Consider the following 27,138-nt stretch of genomic DNA (forward strand, 5'->3'; position numbering starts at 1 on the left):
ACCCAAGGTTTTCCCCTTGGAAAATACTAAATACTGATATAAGCTAGACCTTTATGTTCCAGGTCTTCTATAAAGTAACCACCCAAACAATAAATCCAGAAGACAGTGAACTGCATTTTTCCATAAAGCTATGTCTGGCAATATAATTGTTCCAATTTCTTGTATTATATTTGTATTGTATGTTTCACTGTTGCATTATATCTTTCACTGTTGTGCTGTTGTTTAGGTGTTTTTCTAGTGAGCTCTTCAGCAATAAGTCACTTTTAGTAAAATGAGAATAAAAGAACAATTTGCTGATAGGATTAATTCAAGGGAGGAAACTCCCATAGTCATGCATGCAGTCCTGAGCCCCCAAGGAACTTACCTTCCAAGTAGTTTTCAAAATTACACTTATTATGAAAACCATCAGCCTTTTAGTGCTAGATAAGGCTTGAGAATTTTCTAGTGATGCCTCCTCATTTTACATGTAAGGAAGTCAAAACTTGGAGACATCAACTTCATTTGGACCCACGGGACAATGACTTGGCTTCCAGGTCCAGCACTTACCTTTATCCACATAACCTGGGGCAAGCCACATAATTACTGAACCTCACTTTACTCAGCTGTAAAATGGGTGTAAAATTTCCATGTAACAGAATTATAAATTTGTTGTGTTTCACCTAGGAGCTGAACCTGGAAGTCAAGTCTCTCTGTCTTCACATGTTAGGATCCTTCTCTTGACTGCACTGGTCTCCACTTCCCAAACATTCCCAAGCCCTACTCTGTTCTTACACACATAAGTATGAGAATGCCTCCTGAAACTCAGTTAATCAAGAACCCCAAACTCAGCTTCTAGAGGAAAACAAACCAAAGAGAAAAGAAATTTGAGACAGAAAAGAAGCAATGAATGAGGATTGTGTTGCTGAGAGTGACTAGTAATCAGCTGGTTATCCTTTTAAAGTGTTGACGAAGGAAGGGGGGCCCAGGGCAATTGTGCACTTGGCCAAGGTTATAAAGTTTTTTGACTGGCAGAGCCTAAACCCATGACCTCTGAACCTGCAAGACTCCCCTCTAACCTGCCTTGGTTTGGCTCTGAGTAATCTTGTCTTTTCCAGGCATATCTTTTGCTACACAAAAGAACAAGTGTCTAGATTTACCACAGACACAGACCGAATGATCCTGGGCTATTTTCTCTAGAAGCAGACCTGTGCCTTGTTGTTGTTCAGTTGCTAAGTCATGTCCTACTCTTTTTGACCCCATGGACTACAGCATACTAGCTTCCTTGTCCTTCACTATCTCCTGGAGTTTGTTTAAACTCATGTCCTTGAGTTGGTGATGCCATCCAACCATCTCATCCTCTGTTATTCCCTTCTCCTCCTGCTTTCAATCTTTCCCAGCATCAGGATCTTTTCCAAAGAGTCAGCTCTTTGTGTGGTGACTCAATGGTGTGCCTATCTGTTCTAAAAATGGGAGGAGACAGTCAAAACACATAGAGACACTTATATGGAAGGTTCTGGAACTCTGTGAGCAGGGCTTCTGTTTATAAGATCCAGAAATGAGACTCTCCCCCAGTAAGACATCACAGGCAAAGTCACCTATGCACACAGGAATCAGAATTGCCTGAAAGTCACACTTCATCTGGTCAGGGGACAGGTTCTTCCTATAAACCGTGAAGCCAAATGTAAAGCAACCAAATGGTTGGAGAAAGGACAGCCACTCTCAGGCAGGAATCTGGTTTTCTTAAAAGTGAGAGGATTTGGCCAAGAGATCTCCCAGGCACAGGTTCTCTCTCTCTGTATCCATGTGCTCTCGTGACCTGCAAACTCCCTTTCTGAGGACCAGGGAATCCTTCTCCTGAAGGATTTAAGCAGCTGCTGGCAACTCAGTGTGTCTACCTCTGCCTTTGACCAACCTATAGGTATGTGAAGGAAGCACTTCACACTGTAACCAGAGGCTAAGCATCAGCCAACTCATTTGGGTAGATGACTCTCCCAAATGGTCAGACATGCTCATGTATCTTTCGTGGCACTGGGATTGCTACAGCAGGAGCACAGGGAAAGCATGTGCTCTGAAGTCCAACAGAACCACATTTAAAACTCTGTGCATCTCACTGGCTGAGTGACTGGATAAGTTACTTCTCTTCCTTGAGCAGTAAAACTGGAGCAAATAATGTCTGCCTCTCCAGACTCTTGGAGAATGATAGGAAGCAACATGCAAAGATAAATCAGTGCTCTGCACATAGATGATGCTGGATAAATGTTAGCTCCCTTTCTTCTCTTTAGTATCAGCCTGCTAATCCCAAACTTCTCTAACAAATAGCTTGATCCCCTGAAGAGTGACTTTCAATTTTCTTTCCCAAGAAGACTAGCTTTTACAAACGAATGTATCTCCCTCCAAATTCATATGTTGTTTTAGTTGCTCAGTCATATCTGACTCTTTGCAAACCCATGGGCTGTAGCCCACCAGGCTACTCTTTGTCCATGGAATTCTCCAGGCAAGAATGCTGGAGTGGATTGCCATTCCCTTATATTGAAGCTTTAACTCCATCTGATGGTTAGGGGTGGGGCCTTTGCAGGTAATTAGGTTTGAATGAGGTCATGAGTCCCTATAATGGGATTAGTGTCCTAAGAAGAGGAAGAGATACCAGAGGTCTCACTCTCTGTCTCTTTCTCCTCTCTCTGAAGTGAAGAAGTGAAAGTTGCTCAGTTGTGTCTGACTCTTTGCTATCTCACGGACTATATAGTCCATGGAAATCTCCAGGCAAGAATACAGGAGTGGGTAGCTATTCCCTTCTCCAGGGGCTCTTCCTAACCCAGGGATTGAACCCACATTGGAAGTAGATTCTTTACCAGTTGAGCCACAAGGGAAGCCCAAGAATACTGGAGTGGGTAGCCTATCCCTTCTCCAGTGGATCTTCTCAACCCAGGAATCGAACCAGGGTCTCGTACATGGCTGGTGGATTCTTTACCAACTGAGCTATCAGGGAAGCCCTCTCCTCTCTCTGTCAATCTGTCTCTCTCTCTCTCTGTATGCACAGAGAAGCGATCAGGTGAGCACACAGTGAGATGACAGTCATCTGTGAGTCAGGAAGAGGGCCCTCACCAAGAACCAACTCTTCCAGCACCTTGACCTTGGACTTTCCAGCCTCCAAAACTGTGGAAAGTAGACATCTATTGTTTAAGTGAAGATACCTGCCTTGCTGTGTTCCAGGGGAGGAACTGAGACACTAAGACACAATAAAGCTGGCCTGAGGGATCACAGGCAAGAACCAGGCTAGGAGAGGAGCGCAGGGGTTCTTTTCTGCTTCCTGGAAGATGCAGCCATGTGCTCTGGCATCCTGGCTCTGCCCGCTTCATATGGCCACAATACCTTGTGGTATTACAACTTTTGAATGTTAAGAAACCTTATATTTCCTCAAGTATCAGTACTTAATGTTTCGTTCCACACATAAAACTCTTTGAGTAGAAAGCTGCTGGCCCTCTTGTCAGAGGTAATTTCTCAAGGCTCTGCACAGGATTTAACGGGAGCCATATGGTTAAGTCCGTCAACCCTCCCAGAAAGCATTCCCCTGAAGGGCCTCATAAATGTTCCCGGGGCTGTGAAAGACCCAGCAACTTTCTAACAATAAAGCAATGTTCATAGCCGTGATATTCTGCAACACACAAAGCAGGAAATAATGGCTTCGGGTCTGAATTACTTAAAGGGGGCTTCAAGCTGTCCTGGAGAGGGGTGTGGGGGTGGGGCAGGGAGTGATAAGCCGGGACCTGCTGGCTGCTGCATCCAGGAGGAAGAAGGTTGGCCTGCACCCTGCTAGCACTGGCCTGCAGTGGGCAGTGACCGCCTAATTCATGCTATTGATTTGTGGAGTTTAAGGAAACTCTTCATAATGGACGTATACACCTATGCATATACAGAATAAGCACACTCAAACTGTGAAATGTGAAAGTGAAAGTGTTGGTCACTTAGTCATGTCCAATTCTTTGTGACCCCATGGACTGAGGCCCACTAGGCTCCTCTGTCCATGAACTCTTCTAGGCAAGAATACTGGGGTGAGTAGCCATTCCCTTCTCCAGGGGATCTTCCCAACCCAGGGATTGAACCCGGGTCTCCTGCATTGAAGGCAAATTCTTTACAGTCTGAGTCAAGTGTAAGCTGATGTTTTACATAAGTTGTCTCTTTAAGCAGTGCCTTTTTGTGATGGTATCATTTACTGACCATTCCCCTCCCTTTTTTCAGAACGACAGACACAGAAATCGTTGAATCAATTAACATTCCCATCTCAAGCATCGACAGCAACTCATACAAAAAACCACATGACTCTCTCCAACAGGCAGAGTGGCATTGTTTTTTACATCAATAAATTCTGAGATGTGATAAGCTCTTCTTTTATTACTATTATTAAAAAGAAAAACTCAGAAAGGGTGAGAGAAATACAATTTATGATGAGTATCAGCTCCTTTTGATTTTTACAGAATTTGCTATATTTTCTATAAATTTCTGGCCAAGTCTTAGATATACATGGCCTAAATACAGCTTTATGCAAATAGGATATATGATGAAACAGCTAATATACCTACAAACATACATGTGCCAAGACTAAAACTGGAATAAAATCAGAGAGAGGTTTTATATATACATGCTGTTGAATATATTTTCAAATTTCTTGATATCCTAACTAGAATATTCCAGAAAAGACCAGATATCTTCTTTTCAAACATCAGCCTTGGTAGGAACATTTGTATATCCTGATGTTAGATATATCACATCTACACTATAAACAATTACTGGCAAATAATTTTTTAGCCAATAATCTAACAAGTTTATGCATTTGCCAATTTCATAGGGAGAACTAAATCTATAGAACATTCTGAATACAGGAAGAAATTTTGTGGACTATTTTGGAAGTGCCTCTCACAACCTGTCAGAACTCTGTACCGATATCCATTGTTGTAGATCACCTCATCCCATATTACTTTCATTGTCTTCCTAAAAAATTACCAAGCATGAATTATCTAATAACATTTGTCCATAAAGAGAAATAGGTTTCTCTAGGAATTTGCTGATGTTCAGTTGCTATGTCATGTCCAACTCTTTTGCGACCCCATGGAATGTAGCCTGCCAGGCTCCTCTGTCCATGGGATTATCCCAGACAAGACTACTGGAGTGGGTTGCCATTTCCTTCTCTAGAAGATCTTCCTAATCCAGGGATCAAACCTGTGTCTCCTGCTTGACAGGCGAATTCTTAACCACTGAGCCACCAAGGAAAGCTGGGATCTATTACAATTGTAGCCACCTACTCAACTGATTGCTGGATCTTACAAAAATTTCTCATATGAGGAAAGAGAGAGAGACAGAATTAGAGAGAAAGAGCGAACTTATACTACTGATAGCTGCTCTTCCACCATTCTCTCAGGAGTTGCAGACTTGATCCTGAATTAATGAGCCTGTTACATGATCTCTAATAAAAAAAAATGACTAGAGGAGAGATACTGCTTGGAATCTGCCACGTATTTGGTCCAAGGCAGAATCGATTTCATCTGTATTTAACACATGCTTGTTTTCCGTCTCGCTTGTCTCCCGCACACCCCATGGCTCCCTCTTTTTCTTTTTCCATCTGGAAAACTTATCTCCTAAAACGCCACCATCAATCAGCCAAAGGCACTCTTCTTGACAGGGTGTCTGCCAGTTTGACTAAGCACAAGTAGTCACTAGTTTGGGGATGCCTCCCACACTCTCCAACACTGTGTGTTTTTCTAGCCTGCCTAACCACACGAGTGCAATTTGGGTGTATTTATACTTACCTCCAGTTTCTATTGAGATAAAAAGCACTACTTGGACAGAACTGGGCACTGGCAATGGAAGGGGGTGATAGAGGATAGACTGAGGGTTGCCCACGTGGTTTATCTATCTCAGCCTTTTGCATTTCCACCCATTTGGTCCTACGCTTACTCAGTGCCTGCTCCAAAAATATGAAAATCAAATGCTCACAAGGATGCCTACACTTTGTCCTCCAAATCTTCCTTAGGAGCAGGCACGGTTCCCATTTCCAGTCCTTCATGTCAATATCACTCCCAATACGTTCAAACCTCTAAGTTTAAATACAGCATGAAGAGGGGATGGTGGCAGAAAGGACAATAAAAGTGGGATTGGCAACAGAAACCCAGCACTGGTCAAAGGGAAGAAAAGAGGGGAACGGGAGATGGGTGGCCCCCTCTCTCTCCCGCAAAGTTCTATTTGTGAACACGCCCACTGGCCACAGCAAAAAAACCCTGTGCGTGGGCACAGGTGGGTCCCAGCCTCTCTGGCTGGGTGCAGCTTAAGCGCGGAGCCTGAATGAAGACTTTCATTGCTGTTTGCTGTTTTTGTTGGCCAGTAGCCATGGCAAACATTTGCAGGTGGCTTGGCCAGATTTTGACACTTAAATATTTGAGGTTGTGATAAAAATCAGAATATTACTACAATATGGTTCTGTGCAGCCTCAGAGAAAAAAAAGAAAGAAAACTATCTGCAGTTTCAAATGCTCATTTAAAGACACAGTCTCCAGAGGGAACTCATGTTTTAAAATAAGTACTCATTTCCTCTTTGCTGAGAAAAATAAAAGAGTCAGCCATCCCCAAATGTTACCACCTAGAGTTTCATTCTGAATCCACTGGTGAGATGGGTTGCTGAGCCCCCGTGATCATCCGGGCAAGGTTTTAGATGGGTCACATGGAGAAAAATGGAAATGACAGGGTGTGGGGGTTGGAATCAACACGGCAAACAAAACAGGGAAGGATCTGAAGCAAGAAACAGGCTCCCTCAAGTTTGGCAATGAGACAGAGTCTTAAAAGTGACAATTATCTCCTAGAAAACACCGGGAGAGACACATAACACCCCAGCACTGGGCATAAAGGAGAAGACAGACTTGGGTCGGGAGATGGCACACACCCCCACCTGACAGCCTAGAAATGTCATCCAACTGCACAGCCCTGGCCAGCTGGGTAAATTATTGACAGAGTCAAGACCCATCTTAGAATTTAGTGCTAACCCTTAAAAGATTGTTTCACAAAAACCACCATTGTATTAACAATGGCCAAATACTAAAGGCCTCCAAGAGGGAAGTTGGGGGGCAGGAGGCAGAAGAACTCCAGGGGAGAAGGAATGCTGTAAAAATGCTAATAAAATCTAGCACATTTTATGTTTTTTCCCCTTGAAAGAAAAATAAAATAATTATAATTAGCTTGCCTAACTGTGAATTGTTTGCCCAAAGCCAAGCCACTGGAGTGAAGGAGTCCCTTGAGACTGAGATGCTGTCTTTAACGACCCCACCTTCTTAGTATATTACAGGTTCTTGCTTTGGAAGGAGAAGCATTTACTCCCATAGACATCTCAGAAAAAAAGGATTCTTTCACAGACACATTTGCAACTTTAGCACTGGCTTATTCCAACAAAGCCAGGCATTCAAATGGCCGGATTAATTTTCTGTTTCATGAATGGGAAACCAAAGGTTCCCATGGCAAACTCACAACATAGTTATTACCCACAACTCTCATTTGTTAAGATTTGTCTTTATATGTCATAACCCATCCTGATGAGTTGAGAAATGTGAGAGACAAGGTACCCTTTCTAGTGTATTCTGAGGAGGGATAAGCCATTGTCCCTAGTGCTCCCTCTGGGTGGGGAATTCTTATACACATTTAAAACAAGGAAGGGAAAAGACATACTGACAAAGAGTGAGATACCTTCTAATTTTTCTTAAAATCACCATATCTACTATTCAGTGGAATATTCAAACTAAATTGTGATGTGCACACCAAACACAGCAAGCTGCCTTTTATTTTAAACAGAGAGTTCTAGGAACGAGGAGCAAGCAGTTCTCAGCATCCAGCAACATAAATTTATCATAGCTCTTTGGCTTAAGTTACTACTTTTCTTCCTAAGATCCCAAGCACTCTTAAATCTTTTATTTCCTTTTCACGTTACTCTTGTGAGGGTGGGGAGAAGAGACACCATCCTCATTCTGGAGAGCAGGAAGCTGGGCCAGAAGTCTGCATTTCTAAGAAGCTGCTGGGTAATACCCATGCTGCCAGTCCTCAGACCACACTCTGAGTAACAGGGACTCATGAGAGCTATCACATGGTACTCAGGAGTGAGTGCTGGTTCCATGCTATGATACAACATCTGGGAGCATTCTACCTAGCTTTCTCAATGCCTCAGTTTTACCTTTTTTACATAAATGAGAAGGATAGGGTCTACCTTCTTTGTTTTGTCTTCTCCAGGAATGAATATGAACCAGTGCAGAAAGAGAGGTGAGCTAATGAGAAGGCATTAATATTAACAAGGGAAAGAAGAAAGAAGAACCATCAGAGAGAAGGAGGACTGTGGAAATACACCAGAGATGTGGGTGTTGGACACTGGTCTTAGCAATGGAGGCACATACTCTGTTAGCAAGGAAGCTGGGTGGGTGATACTTCCCTCCACCATCCTCAAGCATTTGTCCTGAGAACTACACTCTGCTCCCAACATCCAAGGGGTTTCCCCACAGTCACCTTAAAGTTCAAGAATCTTCTCTGAAGGAACAGTGACACAGAACGACTTGCTCTTCTCTCCAGAGTCAAGGTCAAAGAGCTTCTACCAAACAGAGACTCCCTCTACTTTTCTCCCATCAAAAACATCACTCTGAGCTCTAGGCAGTGTCACACCAGCCAGGAAAACCAACTTCTGTCTTATCCAACCTGCAGACTAGAAACCAGAAGAAAGTCCAAAGCTTCCCTGAGCTCCAGCCAGGACCCAGAGACAACCGAGGAGATCTCCTTACCCGATCTGGCGGTTGGTGGAAGGGGCCTGCGTGATGACAGAGCTGGACTGGGGTGACGGCATGGCTTGCTGAATCACAACGCTGGTGTCATGGTTGGGCATCCGGGCGCTGCCGAGCTGGTGAGCTCCAGGCCCCGCCATGGCCCCACCAACGGGGTTATGCATCGAGATATTCTGCCCAGAGAAGACAGAGGGGAAAGGGTCAGAAGAGGTTAATGCTTTATTCTGCTCTCAGGCTTTCAAAGGCCAAACTGGGAAATCTGGGCATGTCAACTAAATACAGAGTTATGGCTTCTGGCAAGCCATGGGTCCATTTATTTTGTTATAACTTACAGCTTCAAGGAGATGAAAAATAACTATTCGCCTTAAGAGTAAAGCACATAAGAAAATACCTGGAAGTTCACTAATCACCCTGCCACCTCCCCAAGTGAGGTTTAGTGCATATCTGCTCTGACTTGGGGTGATATATATTCCATTTGAAAATGATTTCTGTGGTAAGTGCATAACATTATGATTTAGTGAAAAACCATTCAGCACCCTGCTCTGAATGACAAGCACACTTGTTATGTTTTCTTTTTCAGTCCTATAAGAGTAACCACCTCTTTTTTTCTCTAGTAAACTACTTTTCTAAATCATAATCTGGGTATGCATGACCCAAGCTCAACAATCTAGGGAGTGACGATGTTGACTGTAAAAGACAACAGGTTGTCTGGGGTTCAGTGATGAAAGTGAGAGTTACAACTCTATTGTTTTCCCGTAAGATAAATCTAATACTTTGGTTGAATCATGGAATACTGACAACACTTGTTCACTTGTTTACTTGTTCACTGTCTTTTCCTCTAGAACATCCAGTGTTTGTGTTCAGGATTCTATCCCATGGGGACTGGAGCAGAGTAGGCATTCAGTAAACATACATACATACATGAATAAAGTAGGGAAGAAAATAATGGCACAACAGAGTCACTTGAGTCACTGAACATCCTGTCTTTATTTCCGGTGACTTGAGTGAAGGCTTCTTTGTTTAAAATTCAAAAGTAAGGTAAAGGATGGGCTTCTCAGGTGGCACTAGTGGTAAAAAACCTGCCTGCCAATTCAGGAGACATAAGAGACACAGGCTCGATCCCTGGGTTGGGAAGATCCCCTGGAAGAGGGAAACCCACTCCACTATTCTTGCGTGGAGAATCCCATGGACAGAGGAGCCTGGAGGGCTACAATCCATAGGGTCGCAAAGAGTTGCACATGCCTGAAATGACTTAGCATGTATGCAAAGTAAAATATGCATGATAAAGCTAGCTTAAAAGACAGTGCTTATTTTTTTTAATTGGAGGATAATTTCTTTACTGTGTTACAGTGGTCTCTGCCGTGCACCAGTGCAAATCAGTCATAATTATATATATATATATATATATATATATATATATATATATATATATGTATGTATGTATATCCCCTCCCTGTTGAGCCCCCTCCTCCCGCCATCCCAACTCTCTCGGTCATCACAGAGTGCCAGGCGGGGTTTCCTGTGCTATACAGCAGCTTTATGCTAGTTATCTATTTCACATGTGATAGTGTATATAAGCGGAGAAGGCAATGGCAAGCCACTCCAGTACTCTTGCCTAGAAAATCCCATGGACGGAGGAGCCTGGTAGGCTGCAGTCCATGGGGTCTCTACAAGTCAGATGACTGAGCGACTTCACTTTCACTTTTCATTTTCACATTGGAGAAGGAAATGGCAACCCACTACAGTGTTCTTGCCTGGAGAATCCCAGGGACTGGGGGGCCTGGTGGGCTGCCGTCTATAGGGTCGCACAGAGTCGGACACGACTGAAGCGACTTAGCAGCAGCAGCAGCAGCAGTGTACATAAGTCAATGCTTAGAAAAGAATGTCACTGGGGCAAGAAGAGAGGATTCACACTGAGGCATAAGAGGGCTGAAATGTGAGAAATTCAGAACCTGGAAAAGCAAAAGAAAGTACAGGACAAAGTTACATAAGTCAGTGGGGCACTGAAAACATCCCCATACAGCTCTTTAGCCTGGAAGGGTATGGAAATCTGAGAGGTCAGCTGGACAGTGGGCTGAGGATGACAGGAAAGAAACGGAGTGTCACTAGCAATTTACTAAAGGAAAAATATCTATCTGTCTGTGCTTTGGGGTTAGCAAAGAAGAAAATAAACAGTACCCAGGAGAACAGGAAGTGGTTCTTTGAAGTTCTTCTGCAAAGAACAGGATTTCCTGCACTATGTGTTAAATGATGGTGATAAAATATATGGTGGCAGGGGTGGTTGTGTCCATCACTTTGCACCTTTCCCAGGTTTCTGACTTCTAAATCCTGACCACACAGTCTGTCCAGAGTCCAGATGGCAACTGGGCACCTGGCTTAGACTGTGAGCTGACTGTGTTGTCGTGGGGTCCCAAAGGCATGAACAGGTTCAAACACACACACACATGATCCAAAGACTCCTCTTATATACTGGAAGGTTTTTCTGACATGGGAAAATATTGTGGTTGGTTAAAGTAAGATGAAAGGAAATAGTGATGTGTATTGGGGTGGCAGCACAGGGATATGCTTGAGTTATTTTTATGGGATCTAGAGGTGTAAAGAATCAAGTTGAAAAGTAACACTGAAAATAAAGATAATCATTATTTCTTTCAAAAGTGAACCTCAACAAACTCATTTTCCTAGGTCTTAGTGTGAGGTTGTGATGAAATAAACATTGCAAGTATTATTTTTCCATTGTTTAGATCCTTAAAGATATTCAAATTTTTTCATCTTGTTCACAGTCACCTATTTTGTTAATAACAGATCTCAGGCACAGAAGGATTTCTGACTTTCATTATTTCTGTTGTGCTAGTGAAAGTTATCAACAGAGCTATATGATTTTAAAAATAATCTTCTTTAAGTTCATGACAATAATATAAAATGTCTAAACCCTTCTTGAGTTACCTTTGGCATCTCTTTTCTATCACCAAGCACCTTACATTCAATGCAAGCATCATTCTTCTCTTTCTGTCTCTTCTTCCACCAACTTCCACCCAACCATCATCATCTTGTTTCCTGGATTCAACAAGCACTCTCCAAACTGGTCCCCTGTCATTCACGTTGACTTCCTTTCCTCCTCCTTCCCATATTACAGACACAGTTATCTTTTCAAAAGGCAAAACCAAGCACATAACATACAGATCCCTCTACACTGCCCTCCCTCTCCAGGCTGCTTCGATGGCTTTTCATGGTTCAGAAGACCCTAACAGCACTCTCTGTATGACCTTCAAAGCCCACGTGAGAGCCCTCCGAGCTCCCCAGCTCGTCTCACACCACCTTCACCCTCACTCTCTTTGCTTCACTCCACCTGCAGGAATTTCCCTGCTCTCATCCTGAACGTGCTCCACATGTCAGTGCAGAGCTGAACATGCTATTTCTGCTACCTGTGCTCTTTCCCTACCTGCACCTTCAAATCACAAACTGAGCATCACATGAGAACGCCTTCCCTGACCTCTCCAAGAATGAGCACCATCTCCCCCTCCTTCACGGCACTTTACACAAGTTCAACATCGTCTTCAATTATTTGACTAATATCTGTTGCTCCCTCCAGAATATAAGCACGATGAGAGAAGGGACTAAATTTGATTTTACTCCCCACTGAGTCTCTGTTGCCTGGATCAGTGCCCAGCATAAGGTAGGCACACAGTAAACTACAGAGAATGGGTAAACTATAAAATGACATTTCTAAAATATTCAGTATGATGAAATCTTATCTTTTATTTCCTGGGTGAATTTTGAGAATGTGAGCTATCTTGTCTGTTTACCTTAAAATCTCAAAGTATGCTCATAATAAGAGATGTTAGGATACGTTAGATATTAAGGTACCTGTTTGATTATGGGGTAGAGAAATAGGATCAGAATTAAGAAGAAAGCCACAAGCATGGAACATACACTGGAAATCAAAGTCTTTGAGAAGACATTGAATGAGTCCTTGAAGGAAAGTACTAAGAAATGAACTTCAAGTCTTTGAGCACTTTGGCTCAAATGATATGTCCATAACAATTCTTTACCTTCACCATGAAAACCAAGAAAACCTTTGTTCAAAGTTTTTGAAGCATGGTACAAAGAAATTGGTTTGATTTATTCAGAGTGAAGCATGTTAAATGAGAGAGAGAGAGAAATCTTTCCCCTCAAAAAGTCTAGGAATGTTGCCTGAGAATCATTAAAAAGAATAAAAAAGACTACCAGGAATATACTTCACACACATCCCCACACACATCTCTTTGTCTCTGTGATATCCTTCAGAGATGGAAAAAACTCCTAAAAGTTATGCTATTCTTCAAAAATCTCCTTTCTCCCCCACATATGAAATCTGCAAATTCTCCAGCCTCCTCCCCCAAGACCCAGAGAGTAATTTCAAAACATTTTGGAAAAATAAACAAATTTAAGCAAACATTATCATTTTGCATTAAGAGAAGATTATTTTTTTTTCTTTCAGCATTACATAGTAACTCAAACATGAAATTACTTTCTGAATTCACATTTTCCTAATTATGGGTTCAAAACCTGTCTTCCTTGATAAAAGAATGGCATTTTATCTTTAGATGAATTAAATATCCAATTTCAAAAACACAAAGAGTGGCTGTATCTCACCGAGTCATTTTGTTAGTATAGGTGCGTAGACTTGGAGCTGGTGAAACAACGTCAATAACCAGTGATGGATGTCAATATACAGTGAAGAATCTGGGGGTTCAACCTTTTCCCTTTTCTTGTTCAACATTTTTATCAACATCTTGGATGAAGATGTAAATTCATGCTTGTCAAATCTGTGGTTGACACAATATTGGGAGGCATCACTAACATTCTGGATAGTAGAACATGGTTTTACTTGAGCCAACTGTGTGATCTGGCCTCCAAAAATGCTAACATAAATCTAGGTTGCTGTAGGAGAAGTGCAAAGTCCAGATCAAGGGAAGTAATTACTTCACTGTCGAGCACATCGGACTGACCACATTTGGCCACCACATTTTAAGGGGGAAATTGACAAATAGGCGGGAATGAAAGCAATGGAGGCATCCAAAATACATCACAGGAAGAGTGGTAGAAGAATCAGGGAATATTTAGTCTGAAGAAAAGAAGGCTTAGAGGTCATGCTAACTGCCTTCAAATATTTGCGGTATTAGACATAGTCTATGTTGCTCCAGAGGGCATAATTTCAAAAAATGGGATCAAGATGATAAAAACCAACAATAACTACAATTTGAGTACCTATTGAAGCAGCTATTATGTTAGATGCTTTATAAACTGCTCCTCTAATCCTCACAATGACCCTGTAAGATAGAATTACTATTCTAATTTTAAGATGAGAAAAAGAGTAAAACTCTACACCATCGCTAATACCATTCCATTTCCCTCTGGCCACACTCACTCCTTCTTGACTGGCACTTTAAAAATAGAAATCTGACCTTTAGTTGGGATAAATTTACCAATATGTAGGGATAACCAAAGATAAAACAAGTTGCCTTATAAAGTACTGAGCTTCCAAGCATCAGATTTAAGCTGGTAGGGACTAGAGGACATCTCTAAAGGATGTCACCAAGAGGATTCTTACAGCCGGAGGGAGATGGCACTAAATGATCTCTAAGGTCTCTTCTTGTTAAGATTCTCTCACAATACATGGTTCATAATTTGGCTCAGATGTTTCTAAATAATTAGCAACATGTGATAATTTTGAAAATATACTGCCTTAGGAGTTAGGAGGTCTCTTCCAGTTCAGTCTCTCTCAGTTCAGTTCAGTTCAGTTCAGTCACTCAGTCGTGTCTGACTCTTTGCGACCCCACGAATCACAGCATGCCAGGCCTCCCTGTCCATCACCAACTCCCAGAGTTCACTCAAACTCACGTCCATCGAGTCGGTGATGCCATCCAGCCATCTCATTCTCTGTCGTCCCCTTCTCCTCCCGCCCCCAATCCTTCCCAGCATCAGAGTCTTTTGTAGTGAGTCAACTCTTCGCATGAGGTGGCCAAAGTATTGGAGTTTCAGCTTCAGCATCAGTCCTTCCAATGAACACCCAGGATCTATCTCCTTCAGAACGGACTGGTTGGATCTCCTTGCAGTCCAAGGGACTCTCAAGAGTCTTCTCCAGCATCACAGTTCAAAAGCATCAATTCTTCGGCGATCAGCTTTCTTCACAGTCCAACTCTCTACCCCTCCTTACAGTCATATAACCTGCATAAATCATTCAGCTCCCCTTGACTTCACAGCTTATCACTAAAAGGGATACCGTGGACCACATGATCTCCATGATCTGTTCCAGCTCTGCTACTCTACATGTCTTTCTATGTTACATTTTATGAGACACTAAATATCCAAACAGACTTTTTTAGACTTGATTCAAGGGCTTACAAATATTGATTTTCCTCCATAACCATAAGTTTTTGCAGAAATTAGCCTTCCAAAAATTATAGCTTTCCATCAGACCCAAGGGATCACGATTGAGGGAACAGACCTAACAAAATAAAATTTCTCAAACATCAAAGATGAAAAAGCTTCTCAGAAGAAACCATGTTCACCGAAAATTTCCCCCTCTTTAGTTTAGATTACTCTGCATGTCCTTGGCCTTCTTCTTTTCCTTATGTCCTGCAATATACCTTGCTTTCCATTTACTGTTGTTCTGATACAAAAAGGGTGTGTGAATGGGATGAGAACTGGGGTATTAATGAGTCTTGATTGCATAGTCAGTGAGTTTGAGGTAGAGTGGTAATTGTTCTACATGCATGGGCTTGGAAACCAATATTGAAAAAACAACCTGATGTATATGAACATAAGTCCATACTCTTACAAATAACTATAATTTCAGGGTGTGGTAATGCAGGATGAAGGAAGGTGGACCACAAATGAAAATGAAGGAGCATACAGGCAAAATGATGTTGACTCCCATAAAGTCCCCAAATGTTATCTTCAAATCTATATTCTTTCCAACTGCCAAGGTGTGGAGACTTTATAAGCTACGGTCATCCCGACACGCGTTTACAAGTTGAGTTGTGCAATCTTAGAATTGTCTGCATCTTAATGATGCCCGGGCAGTTAGGAAGACTTTCAGAACTTCTCCAGTGTAAACATCCATGAACTGCATCCAAAAGATGTCTGAGACTTTGACAGAATAACAAAGGTTCTAACCTTCTGGAAGATTCTAGGCTCTCGGGAAGTGTTGGAGAGACTCTAGAGGGTCTTGACTCCTTTCTGGTGCTCTTGAGAGTTGTAATGGTATGATTATTTTGAATCCTGCTGAGAAGGTGGGCTGTTCCATGACAAAGGAGACAGCGTGGAATTATATGAGGCACGGCTGGGGTTGGGGGAGAACAGGGGCCATGCAGGCTGCCTCTCTCTCCTTAGCATAGTCACACAGTGCAAGATGGACCACAAAAGATAAGACATTATCTCACGCAACCTCTGCAGGAGAGGAAGGGAGAGGAGAGCACAGGGCACTGTGAAAACTCCAGCTTTGATGTGTACCTTTATTTCTGCTTTGTCAGAGTTTGCCATTTATCCCTGGCGAATTCTAAGGAGGAACAAATTACACAAAGAAAACATGAGCACTGCCATCTAGCTCAAATTAGCTTCAGCTCTATACCATCTGGGACACGTTATTTAAGTTTTTGGAGCCATACCTTCTTCATCTTTAAAATGGAGATAATCTTCTAGTGGACAGGATTGCAGTGAGTTTCACATGGGATAACAGATAGTCCATCATAGTACCTGACAGCAAATGTGCACTTCTTTCCTTTCAGTACAGTTCAGAATGTGAGGCTTAGACAGTAAATGGTTAATTCTGGGTGGCTACTCCTTATGACTGATTATTAATATAAATATTATAAGTAATGGCTAACACACAGCCCGAACATATGTCCAAAATCTCATTTAATCCTTATCATCAGTCTAGAAGTTTGGTATGATTATTACCTACATTTTACAGATGAGGAAATTGAGGCATAGATTAAGAGTCCTCAAAGTCACACAATGAGTAAGTGGACAAGCTGGGAACTAGGCAGCTTGGCTTCAGAATCCACACTGCCTTTTCTGTCTCTCTTTAAAATATTTTCTAGTAAAAAGTGACACAGAAAAATATAAAGTATATCTGATATCATTTCTATGGATGTTAAAAGAAGTGACCAACTGATGTTAGTATATGATCCTGAGAATTAGAGTCTATCTGTCATACCACTAATTTGGATCAATGTCATCACCACAGCCTTCACAGCTAGCAAAGGGAATACACCATTAATTCATTTCAAAGTGATTGATCAGTAACCCTTGTCTCAAGGTCATTTTGGCTGCATAGGCATTTCTAAACTGATTTACTATGAAGAGTACAGATTAGAATTAGGGAGGGAAGACTGTAGTTCAAAAAGCATTGATCAATACTTTCACCAAATTATCGAAACAAACAAACAACCATGACTAGCTCACTCTATGATGAGAGTTCACCTTCCTTAAAAGTTTCCCAGAGCTCAGGGAAAGCCTGAGAAAGAGATAATGCTTCTGACACTTGGATCAAGTTTGACTTCTAAGGCAACTTCTCTTGCAATGGGTAGAAAGGCAGCTCGCACAGTGATGTAACCCTCAGTGGTCTTAGCCCAGTCCCACGTTTCCAGGAAGCAGGCAGCACCTCCTAACCGGGGCCCTAGATGTCAGTCTGCAGGACACAGCAGCAAGATCTGATCTGTCTGACTGGTCCACACTGTCCTCCAATCCCAGACCTCTGTCATCCTTTCTAATACTGGGTTTCAGGCCACAGAGCCCTGAAGCTCCCCTGTAAGCATTTTATAGCTATTCATTTAATATTGTTGTAAAATGCTTAAGACAATAAACCTCTTCTCAGAAGCCACCCTTGACTGTGAGAAACAGTTTTTGGGTCTGTCTCAAAGATCCTGCTCCTTCCTGTTCAGATTCTCAGGGCCTTGAACTGTTCACGTCTCTGCTCTCATCTCCCACGTTACTTTTTTGATTGCACCTGCTAAATACAATCATATGGAAAAGAAGGAATGAAATTGCACTAGCACTTCATTCAGCTTACTAGAATCACAGTGGAGCAAACTTCTGGTGTTTCTGTATCTACAGATAATCCTGGAAGTTAGAAACTCATCTAACACCACTGAAAACAATATTGTCAGCATTGCTCTCTGGTAAGGTTCCTCCTTTCCCAAGGAACGTCTTCCAGAAAGCTGAGCATTCATTTCATCACGGCATCAGCCTACTTAAACACTTCCACTGGCCATTCATGTGCACCTTCAAGTTGATTTCAGGATTTTACATTCTGGTTGCCATCAATCTTACCCACTTCACCTCTTGCCAACCCATCTTCCCCATCCTCTCCCCTACCACTGACACACACAGACTTTGATATTTTTGACTATCCTAGATCATTTCATGTCTCTTTTCTACCTTTGCACATAACATTTCCTCTCTGAAGTCAACCCAAGCATCAAGGTCCAGCTCCAATGCTCCCTCATCTGTGGAGCCTTTCACCACTTCTGGCTCTGTTAATTCCCCGCTCTGCTCCCCTATAGTGCCTTATCTACATCTCCATCAGAAAGCCTGACTTATTTTTACAAATGCTTCCTCCAGGAAACTTGGAGAAGGGAATATTTCATGTTCATCTGAGAACCACTAGCGCCATGAACTTCATAGATGTGCAATAAATTCAATTATTCAGTGAATAAAGGAATGATGTGTGATCTTGAGCAAGTTTATAGCTTCTCTTTGCTTTAGTTTTCTCAGTCATTACACAGGAACAACCCTGCCTTGTAGGATTTTTATAAAGATTAAGTTAGGTAATATAAATACAGAGCTAAGTGAAATTCTGGATACATTAAATGCCCAATAAAAGTTAGTAGTCATTATTATAATTATCATTATTATTATCATGATTACTACAATGCTAACACTACCTCCCTAACTAAAGATATGCCCCCTGTCATTTTCTTTCTCAGCACCCAGATCTTTTCCTTTATAGCCTTTCTCAATGAGCAACTGTGATAACCATTATTTCCAGGTCATGCTATTATAATCAATTGACCACTCCTTTGTCCTCCACCTTATCCCATACATACTTCTTTCAAAGTTCCTATAACACACAAGTACGTTTACTTCTATAATTCAGGTCAGTTTCCCCTTGCAGCTATGAATACTCTAGTGACAGGGACAGGTCTGATTTCATATCATTGTCCTCAGGGCCTAATACAATGGCTATCACATAGATGCTTGCTGAGTGAGTAAATAGTAAGTATAGCCAACGTTGAGGAAAGAGAAAAAAAGAAAAAGTAAGTGCTCTTTTACAGGACCTACAGTTTAGAGAAAATATGGAAATTTAGGGAAAGAAGGGGAAGAAAAACAAATGAGTCAGAAAAATACCTTTATACACATACATACAAGGAAGAAGGGAAGACACATCATCTAGAGCTGATTAGACCACAGTATGGAGGGCAAAGTGCTAGTCAACAGGTCTGAGTTTCCATCTGATCCACCATTAAGCATGTGATCTTGCTTAACTTCTTCACTCTGTTGATTCGGCCTCCATAATGATTCCCACAGCTTTTTTCTTTGCTTTCCCATCAGCTCCAGAACTTCATCATCACCTATCCTGATCACATGAAAGTGAAAGTGAAGTCACTCAGTCGTGTCCGACTCTTTGCAACCCCATGGACTGTAGCCTACCAGGCTCCCAAGTCCATAGGATTTTCCAGGCAAGAATACTGGAGTGGGTGCCATTTCCTTCTCCAGGGGATCTTCCCAACCCAGGGATCGAACCCAGGTCTCCCGCATTGTAGGCAGACGCTTTACCGTCTGAGCTACCACATAGTAACTTCCTATTTCCAGTGCACCATATTATAAATTCCAGGAAGCAAGGACGGTGCCTGTCTCATTTTCTCTTCTATTGCTAGTGCCTAAGCTCCATGCCTGGGCTACCTGGGCTTCCCAGGTAGCGTTAGTGGTAAAGAACCTGCCTGCCAATGCAGGAGACCCAGGTTCGCTCCCTGGGTGGGGAAGGTCCCCTGGAGGAGGGTATGGCAACCCACTCCAGTATACTTGCCTGGAGAACCCCACGGACAGAGGAGCCTGGTGGGCAACAGTCCATGGGGTCACAAAGAGTCGGACACAACTGAAGCAACTGAACACGCACACATGCAAGCTCCATGCCCAACACAGAACGGGATGACCAATGACTAAACGGATGAATGAATTACGAGTTCTGAGGTGATGATATGGAAATAAAGAGCAATCAATCTATAATTCCCTCGTCTATGTTGGGCACACGGCTGTCGTAGCCTGAGATATAAAGAGAGACCACTTATGAACTTGGGTCCTCATTAAGTCCTTATCAATACACAGAGGCCAGGACACAGCTCAACAGTCTCCTCAAACTGCCACGTGTCTGGTAAACTCAAACCAGAGCACCCTGGTTGAAGACAGGCCATCCTTAGCAACTAGGAAACAGGGCCCAAAAGTCAGAGCTAAGTGATTAAAAGCAAGTGAAACCATGGGGTCCTGGACAGGTAAGCAAAGGTAAACAGATGGCACCAATGGTATTGCCAGGCTCGTGCTTCTGTGTGGCCTGGGGAATTTTTGAAAGGGGGCTTTAATATGAAAGCAACACTAGGTACACAGGAAAATTCTGAAAAGTCATCCTGAGTGCCTGGTTTGGCTGTGCAGGAGGCAAGTGGTCCATTTTAGAATCACTAAACAAATTTCTCTCCCTGCCTTATTGAAAACGTAAAATTACTAAAACTAAGTGCATGTAAAACTCCTACAGGGATGCTGCTGCTACTGCTAAGTCACTTCAGTCGTGTCCGACTCTGTGTGACGCCATAGACGGAAGTCCACCAGGCTCCCCCGTCCCTGGGATTCTCTAGGCAAGAACACTGGAGTGGGTTGCCATTTCCTTCTCCAATGTATGAAAGTGAAGTCGCTCAGTCGTGCCCGACTCTTAGCGACCCCACGGACTGCAGCCTACCAGGCTCCTCCAACCATGGGATTTTCTAGGCAATAGTACTGGAGTGGCTTGCCATTGCCTTCCCCCAGCCTGCAGGGATGATGAAGGTCTATTTCTTCAGCATTTCTTTTTTTTTTTTTAAGATTTTTTTTTTCTGACGTGGACCATTTTTAAAGTCTCTATCGAATTTGTTACAATATTGCTTCTGTTTTACATTTTTTTTTTTTTTTTTTTTTTAGGCTGTGAGGCATGGGCGAATCTTATCTCCTGACTAGGGATCGAGCCCACACCCTCTGCATTGGAAGGTGAAGTCTTAACCACTGGCCTACCAGGGAAGTTCCCTTCAGCATTTCTAAGAAAATCAAATACTTGCTTAATGACCAGAAATATAAAGGTGGCACTCTCTAGCACAAGTCTAAGGAGAAACTCTCCCTAGCCTTTCCCAGGCCCTACATCCCTCAGTTCTTCTCTCATAGCCAAGAGACAGAAGGTAGGGCTGGCCGCTAAAATGGCTTTGCCTAAAACTCCGCTAACTGGAGCACTGGTTGGGCATCTGCATTCCTGAATATTTGGCAACATTATGCTCTGAACATAACATAGAAATGTGATCTTCAGCGGGAAGGAAAAAGTACTACAAGACAGACTTCCTCCTGTGAAACAATAGAGAATGAAGAGGCTCCCACTTCATGTTGCTGCTGGTGGAACCCGTCAGGTGACTCTCCGTGAATGAACTTGCTTTGTAAATTGTTTAGTGTTTCACAAACCTAAGTTTCTGCGAGGCTGTTTCTAAAGATCGATATTAATAAAGCAGCATATTTCTATCCTGGGAAGTGGCTCTTGGATAAGTACCTTTTGAATCGCCACTGCTTCCAAGGAAACTGAATCATAGCTAACAGTGTTTCAGATTTTAAGATAAAACCCAAATGCCATCATCCAACAGGAAAAATTGGTGAGAGATGCAGTTTATCTTATTTGATGGAATCCTGATATAAAGAGATAATGCTTCTCTCTTGACTACAGCGAACCAAATAGCACTTGTGTAGTGCAGGGGAACTGGCCACAGAGGGATGTGACAGTCCCCAAAGAAGCTTCTGGAAATCCTGTCTAAATATTAAGAGGCCAATTTCTTAAAAATGTTCTAGTGGGAACTTGGGTTTCTGGATCCTCAGGTGTCCAGAGGATCACAATGGGGGTCAATGAGATGGTTTCCATGTTTACAGAGTCTGCAAGGTACATCCCCAAACCCATGAGACATCACGCACCACCGTGACCTCATTTCCCACCACTTCTCACCTTATTCACTCCGTTCCAGACTGGTACTGACCTCCCTGACACTCTGCGAGCACATGGGAGCCTTGATGCCACTGCTCCCCCAGGCTGGAGGCGGCTTTACATTATTCTCACAGATACCTCCCTCACCTCTTCCAAATGTTTGCTCAAACATTACCTCCCAGCGAGGCCTATGTCTGAGGCCTGGCCACACTGTTTGCTATTACAACTCTGCCTCCTTGAGTCCATTTTTCCCTTACTTCATCCATTCATTCCCATTCATAACACCCATTCCTCTCTCACTCATTTCAATCCAAAAGCACCAGACCATTTCAGATCCTAATTCTTAAAACAAGAACTCAAGAAAAGAAAAATACACAAAAAAATCCAATGACTTTACTTATTTATTTATTTTTGACCACCAAGAATCTCTTTCATGACTTTCCTCCCTTGGATCTCATGCTTCTAAAACACTTCCTTAAAAGTCTGAATTCATTTTTCTATACAACTTGTCTTTTGAAGCTTTTGCATCCCTTGATTACTGAAATCCCATTTCACTCCATTGTACCATGAGATACTATTTCACAATGTTAAAATTCTAGTCAAACAGAAGGAAGCTCATGCTTTAGGTTATCTGGCAGACTTACTACAGATAAAGGCACAATTTCAATTAGAATGTTGTACCTCTGCATCACTTGAGGTCCCAGTAGGAAACAGAAATGTCATGCTCAAAACGGGTAATTTTAGGAGTGATTAATAAAGGAATTTGGCTTCCTAGGTGGCACTCGTGGTAAAGAACCTGCCTGCCAATGCAGGAGATGTGGGTTCTATCCCTGGGTCGGGAAGATGCCCTGGAAGAGGGCAAGGCAACCCACTGCAATATTCTTGCCTGGAGAATCCCATGGACAGAGGAGCCTGACAGGCTACAGTCCACAGGGGCACAAAGAGTTGGACACAACTGAAGCGACTTAGCACGCACCCACAATAAAGGAACTAGTTGCAAAGTTATAGACAGAATGCAGAAAAGCACAAGCCACAGTGTAGTACCCTGGGCCAGTTTCAGCAGGGAGCTGTTAGCACCCCCAGGCTTCCACGAGTGAGAGAAATGACGGGCTATTGGGATCAGAGGAGAAAAAAGGTTAGCAGGACCAGGGGAGGAGAGAGAGCTGTGTGGAGAGGGCACCTGGCCAGAACTGTGACCTTCAGTCAAAAGAGGCAACTAACCAAAGGAGCTGGGAGGCTCTCCTTCCTCCCTCTCTGGAAACCTGTCATAGTGCCCCTGTGGCCATAGGCCCAGATCAGTGGGAAAACACAGGTTAAAGGTGTTCATTCATGCAGTGTAAACAGGTCAGCCTTGCAAGGAAGACAGTGGAGTGGAAAAGGGGGAAATGGGCCTGGATAGACAAACAGAAAATATGCAGCACAACTATGTTCTGATTCCATTTGCATTATTTTATGTTTTCATATATATATATATACTATTATATTATTAATAATATATATTTATATGTACATTATGATATCCAAGGGACCTAAAAGATCAGAAACCCCAGTTTGGAACCCATGACATTTTTCACTCCATCCCACCTACTATAATTTAAAAAAAAAACAGAGTTATCTATATCCTTATTTCCTTTCCTTTGATTTGAACCATCTAAGGGCAGGACTTCACTAACTGAACTTGCTCTGCATTTACCCGTGTGCCTAACAAGCCATGATTGGACTGATAAAAACAACAGAAGGCAGAGCTAAGACGCACCCATCTCACATGTGCCCAGGTAACCCAGCTCCACCCCACAACGATGAGCCGGGACAAGCACGGCTCCTCTGAACCCAGTTACACACCTTCAACACAAAGTCTTACTTTAAGGCCACAGCTTCCGATTCGTCTACATTCCTCCTGGTAAAACAATCGGGTTTGGAATAAGAACAGCTTTCTGTGTGGGAGTTACAGAAGGAAGAATTTGGCACCTGGTGTATATGTACCATAAAGCCATTACCGTGCTGAGCTCAACTCTCCTTCTGCCAGCTATTGGATGGGAGAAAGTAAGTACATTTAGAAGCTGCATTTTTCTACCCTGGACAGTCGGGATTTATGGGCTGGCTTGCTAAGTAAGCACTAAAAGCCAATGAAATATTTGTATTTAGATGATCTCCCACAGCAACCTCTTATTCTTGTGTTAGGACATCAAATCTTCAGGGCCTTCATCTTCAGCAACTCGAACCTTCTATAATTTGCCATCTTGGATTCATTTTTGTCCTATTGTGCCATTTCTCCACTGACAGGTTTAAGGTGGAATAATAGGCTAAAAAACAGTATTTCAAAATCTAAAACAAAGATGAGATCTAAGGAGAGTCAGAGACCCACATGAGAAACACACCCGGGTATGTGGGTGGATCAGTGGTAGAATTCTTACTTGCCACATGGGATACTTTTTTTTTTGCTCATACAAAAAATAAAGAAAAGATACACACACAAATTATAGGAGTTTTTAGTGAGTTCTTGGACAAAAGGCCTACATCTTTCCCTTTGCACTGATGCTTATATCCTCAAGCTGATGACATGTATAAGTTTGTTTACTTTTTGCCCCACAAATATATACGTATATGTGTACATATATGTCTATGTGCATATATGTACACATATATATGACTATTGTCTGATTACTTTGAAAGAAACCCAATTGTAGACCTAAGTATTAAAAAAAATACATATACTTTTCACAGGTGTTTTCATACCTATGTTGTTTACTAGTCACTTTATGAAATAGTTTCAAACCCTTATAGATAAATTCAGAAACGTAAATAGAATCTCAGTGTACAAAGCCACTTTAAAGGTTTATAGTCATTAGTAAAAGGCATATTCATCAGAGCGTCTCAGGTGGCACAGTGGTAGAGAATCTGCCTGCCAGTGCAGGAGACACAGGAGATGCAGGCTCAAACCCCGGGTCAGGAAGATCCCCTGGAGAAGGAAATGTCTACCCACTCCAGTTTTCTTGCCTGGAGAATCCCATGGACAGAGGAGCCTGCTGGCCTACAGTCCATAGGGTCACAAAGAGCTGGACATGACTGAATGAGCACAAAATGCACATTCAGGGCAAAAGATAAAAGACACATTATTTGAATTGCTTGCATTACCTTCACACACACACAGTGCTGCCTACTCTTCCCAAAACAACTCGAGTACACTGAGCTCCAGCATAGGCTGAACAAAATTCAAGTGGAGGCTGAAGAGTATGTGTTGGGGGCAGATGGGTGCTCAGACAATGTTGGAAGGAGGAGGGGGAAATGCTTACAGTCTTTTATCTTAATTTTTGTCATATGATCCAATTATATCTATCCAATCAGTTCAGTTCAATTCAGTCGCTCAGTTGTGTCCAACTATTTGCGACCCCATGGACTGCAGCACACCAGGTTTCCCAGTCCATCACCAACTCCCGGAGCTTGCTCAAACTCATGTCAATTGAGTTGGTGATGTCATCTAACCATCTCAACCTCTTTTGTCCCTTCTCCGCCTGCCTTCGATCTTTCCCAGCATCAGGATCTTTTCCAATGAGTCAGTTCTTCGCACCAGGTGGCCAAAGTATTGGAGTTTCAGCTTTAGCATCAGTCTTTCCAATGAATATTCAGGACTGATTGCCTTCAGGATTGATTAGTTTGATGTCCTTGCAGTCCAAGGGACTCTCAAGAGTCTTCTCCAGCACCACAGTTCAAAAGCATCAATTCTTCGGCGATCAGCTTTCTTCACAGTCCAACTCTCACATCCATACATGACTACTGGAAAAAACCATAGCTTTGACTAGATGGACCTTTGTTGGCAGAGTAATGTCTCTGCTTTTTAATATTCTGTCTAGGTTGGTTGTAGCTTTTCTTCCAAGAAGCAAACCTGTTAGATAACTGCAATTGTGCGGTAGTTTGAACATTCTTTGACATTGCCTTTCTTTGGGATTGGAATAAAAACTGACCTTTTCCAGTCCTCTGGCCACTGCTGAGTTTTCCAAATTTGCTGGCATATTGAATGCAGCACTTTCACAGCATCATCTTTTAGGATCTGAAACAGTTCAACTGGAATTCCATCACCTCCACTAGCTTTGTTCATAGTGATGCGTCCTAACGCTCACTTGACTTCAAATTTCAGGGTGTCTGGCCCCAGGTACATGATCACACCGTTGTAGTTTTCTGGGTCATGAAGATCTTTTTTGTACAGTTCTGTGTATCCTTGCCACCTCTTCTTAATATCTTCTGCTACTGTTAGGACCATACCATCTTGGCATAAAATGTTCCCTTGGTATCTCTAATTTTCTTGAAGAGATCGCTAGTCTTTCCCATTCTGTTGTTTTCCTCTAGTTCTTTGCATTGAGGAAGGCTTTCTTATCTCTCCTTGCCATTCTTTGAAACTCTGCATTCAAATGTGTATATCTTTCCTTTTCTCCTTTGCCTTTAGCATCTCTTCTTTTCACAGCTAATTGTAAGGCCTCCTCAGACAAACATTTTGCCTTTTTACATTTTTTTTTCCTTGGGGATAGTCTTGATTACTGCCTCCCGTACAACGTCACGAACCTCTGTCCACAGTTCTTCAGGCACTCTGTCTGATCTACCCCCTTGAATCTATTAGTCACTTCTACCGTATAATCATAAGGGATGTGATTTAGGTCATTCCTGAATGGTGTAGTGGTTTTCCCTATTTTCTTCAATTTAAGCCTGAATTTTGCAATAAGGAGTTCATGATCTGAGCCACAGACAATTCCCAGTCTTGTTTTTGCTGATTATATAGAGTTTCTCCATCTTTGGCTGCAAAGAATATAATCAGTTTGCTTTCAGTATTGACCATCTCATGATGTCCATGTGTAGAGTCTTCTCTTGTGTTGTTGGAAGAGGGTGTTTGCTATGACCAGCGTGTTCTCTTGGCAAAACTCTGTTAGCCTTTGCCATGCTTCATTTTGTACTCCAAGGCCAAATTTGCCTGTTACTCCAGGTGTTTCTTGACTATCTACTTTTTCATTCCAATCCCCTATAATGAAAAGGGCATATTTTTTGCGTGATAGTTCCAGAAGGTCTTGTAGGTCTTCATAGAATTGTTCAACTTCAGCTTCTTCAGCATTACTGGTTGGGGCATAGACTT

At 42.4% G+C, this 27,138-nt stretch overlaps 1 protein-coding gene across 4 annotated transcripts in view; it reads right to left on the minus strand.

Moving 5' to 3' along the window:
• CREB5 (cAMP responsive element binding protein 5) overlaps positions 1-27,138 on the minus strand; it is a 456,686-nt gene that overhangs the window by 272,977 nt on the left and 156,571 nt on the right. For all 4 annotated transcript variants that reach the window (XM_055420962.2, XM_055420959.2, XM_055420958.2 and 1 more), the window contains one exon: positions 8,777-8,949. In XM_055420962.2, the coding sequence (XP_055276937.1) occupies positions 8,777-8,949 (173 nt within the window). The remainder of the gene's footprint in view (positions 1-8,776; positions 8,950-27,138) is intronic.

This window comes from Moschus berezovskii, chromosome 3 (genome assembly GCF_049115385.1).
Source record: "Moschus berezovskii isolate FMDL1 chromosome 3, NW_MosBer_1.0, whole genome shotgun sequence".
Classification (NCBI taxonomy): Eukaryota; Metazoa; Chordata; class Mammalia; order Artiodactyla; family Moschidae; genus Moschus; species Moschus berezovskii.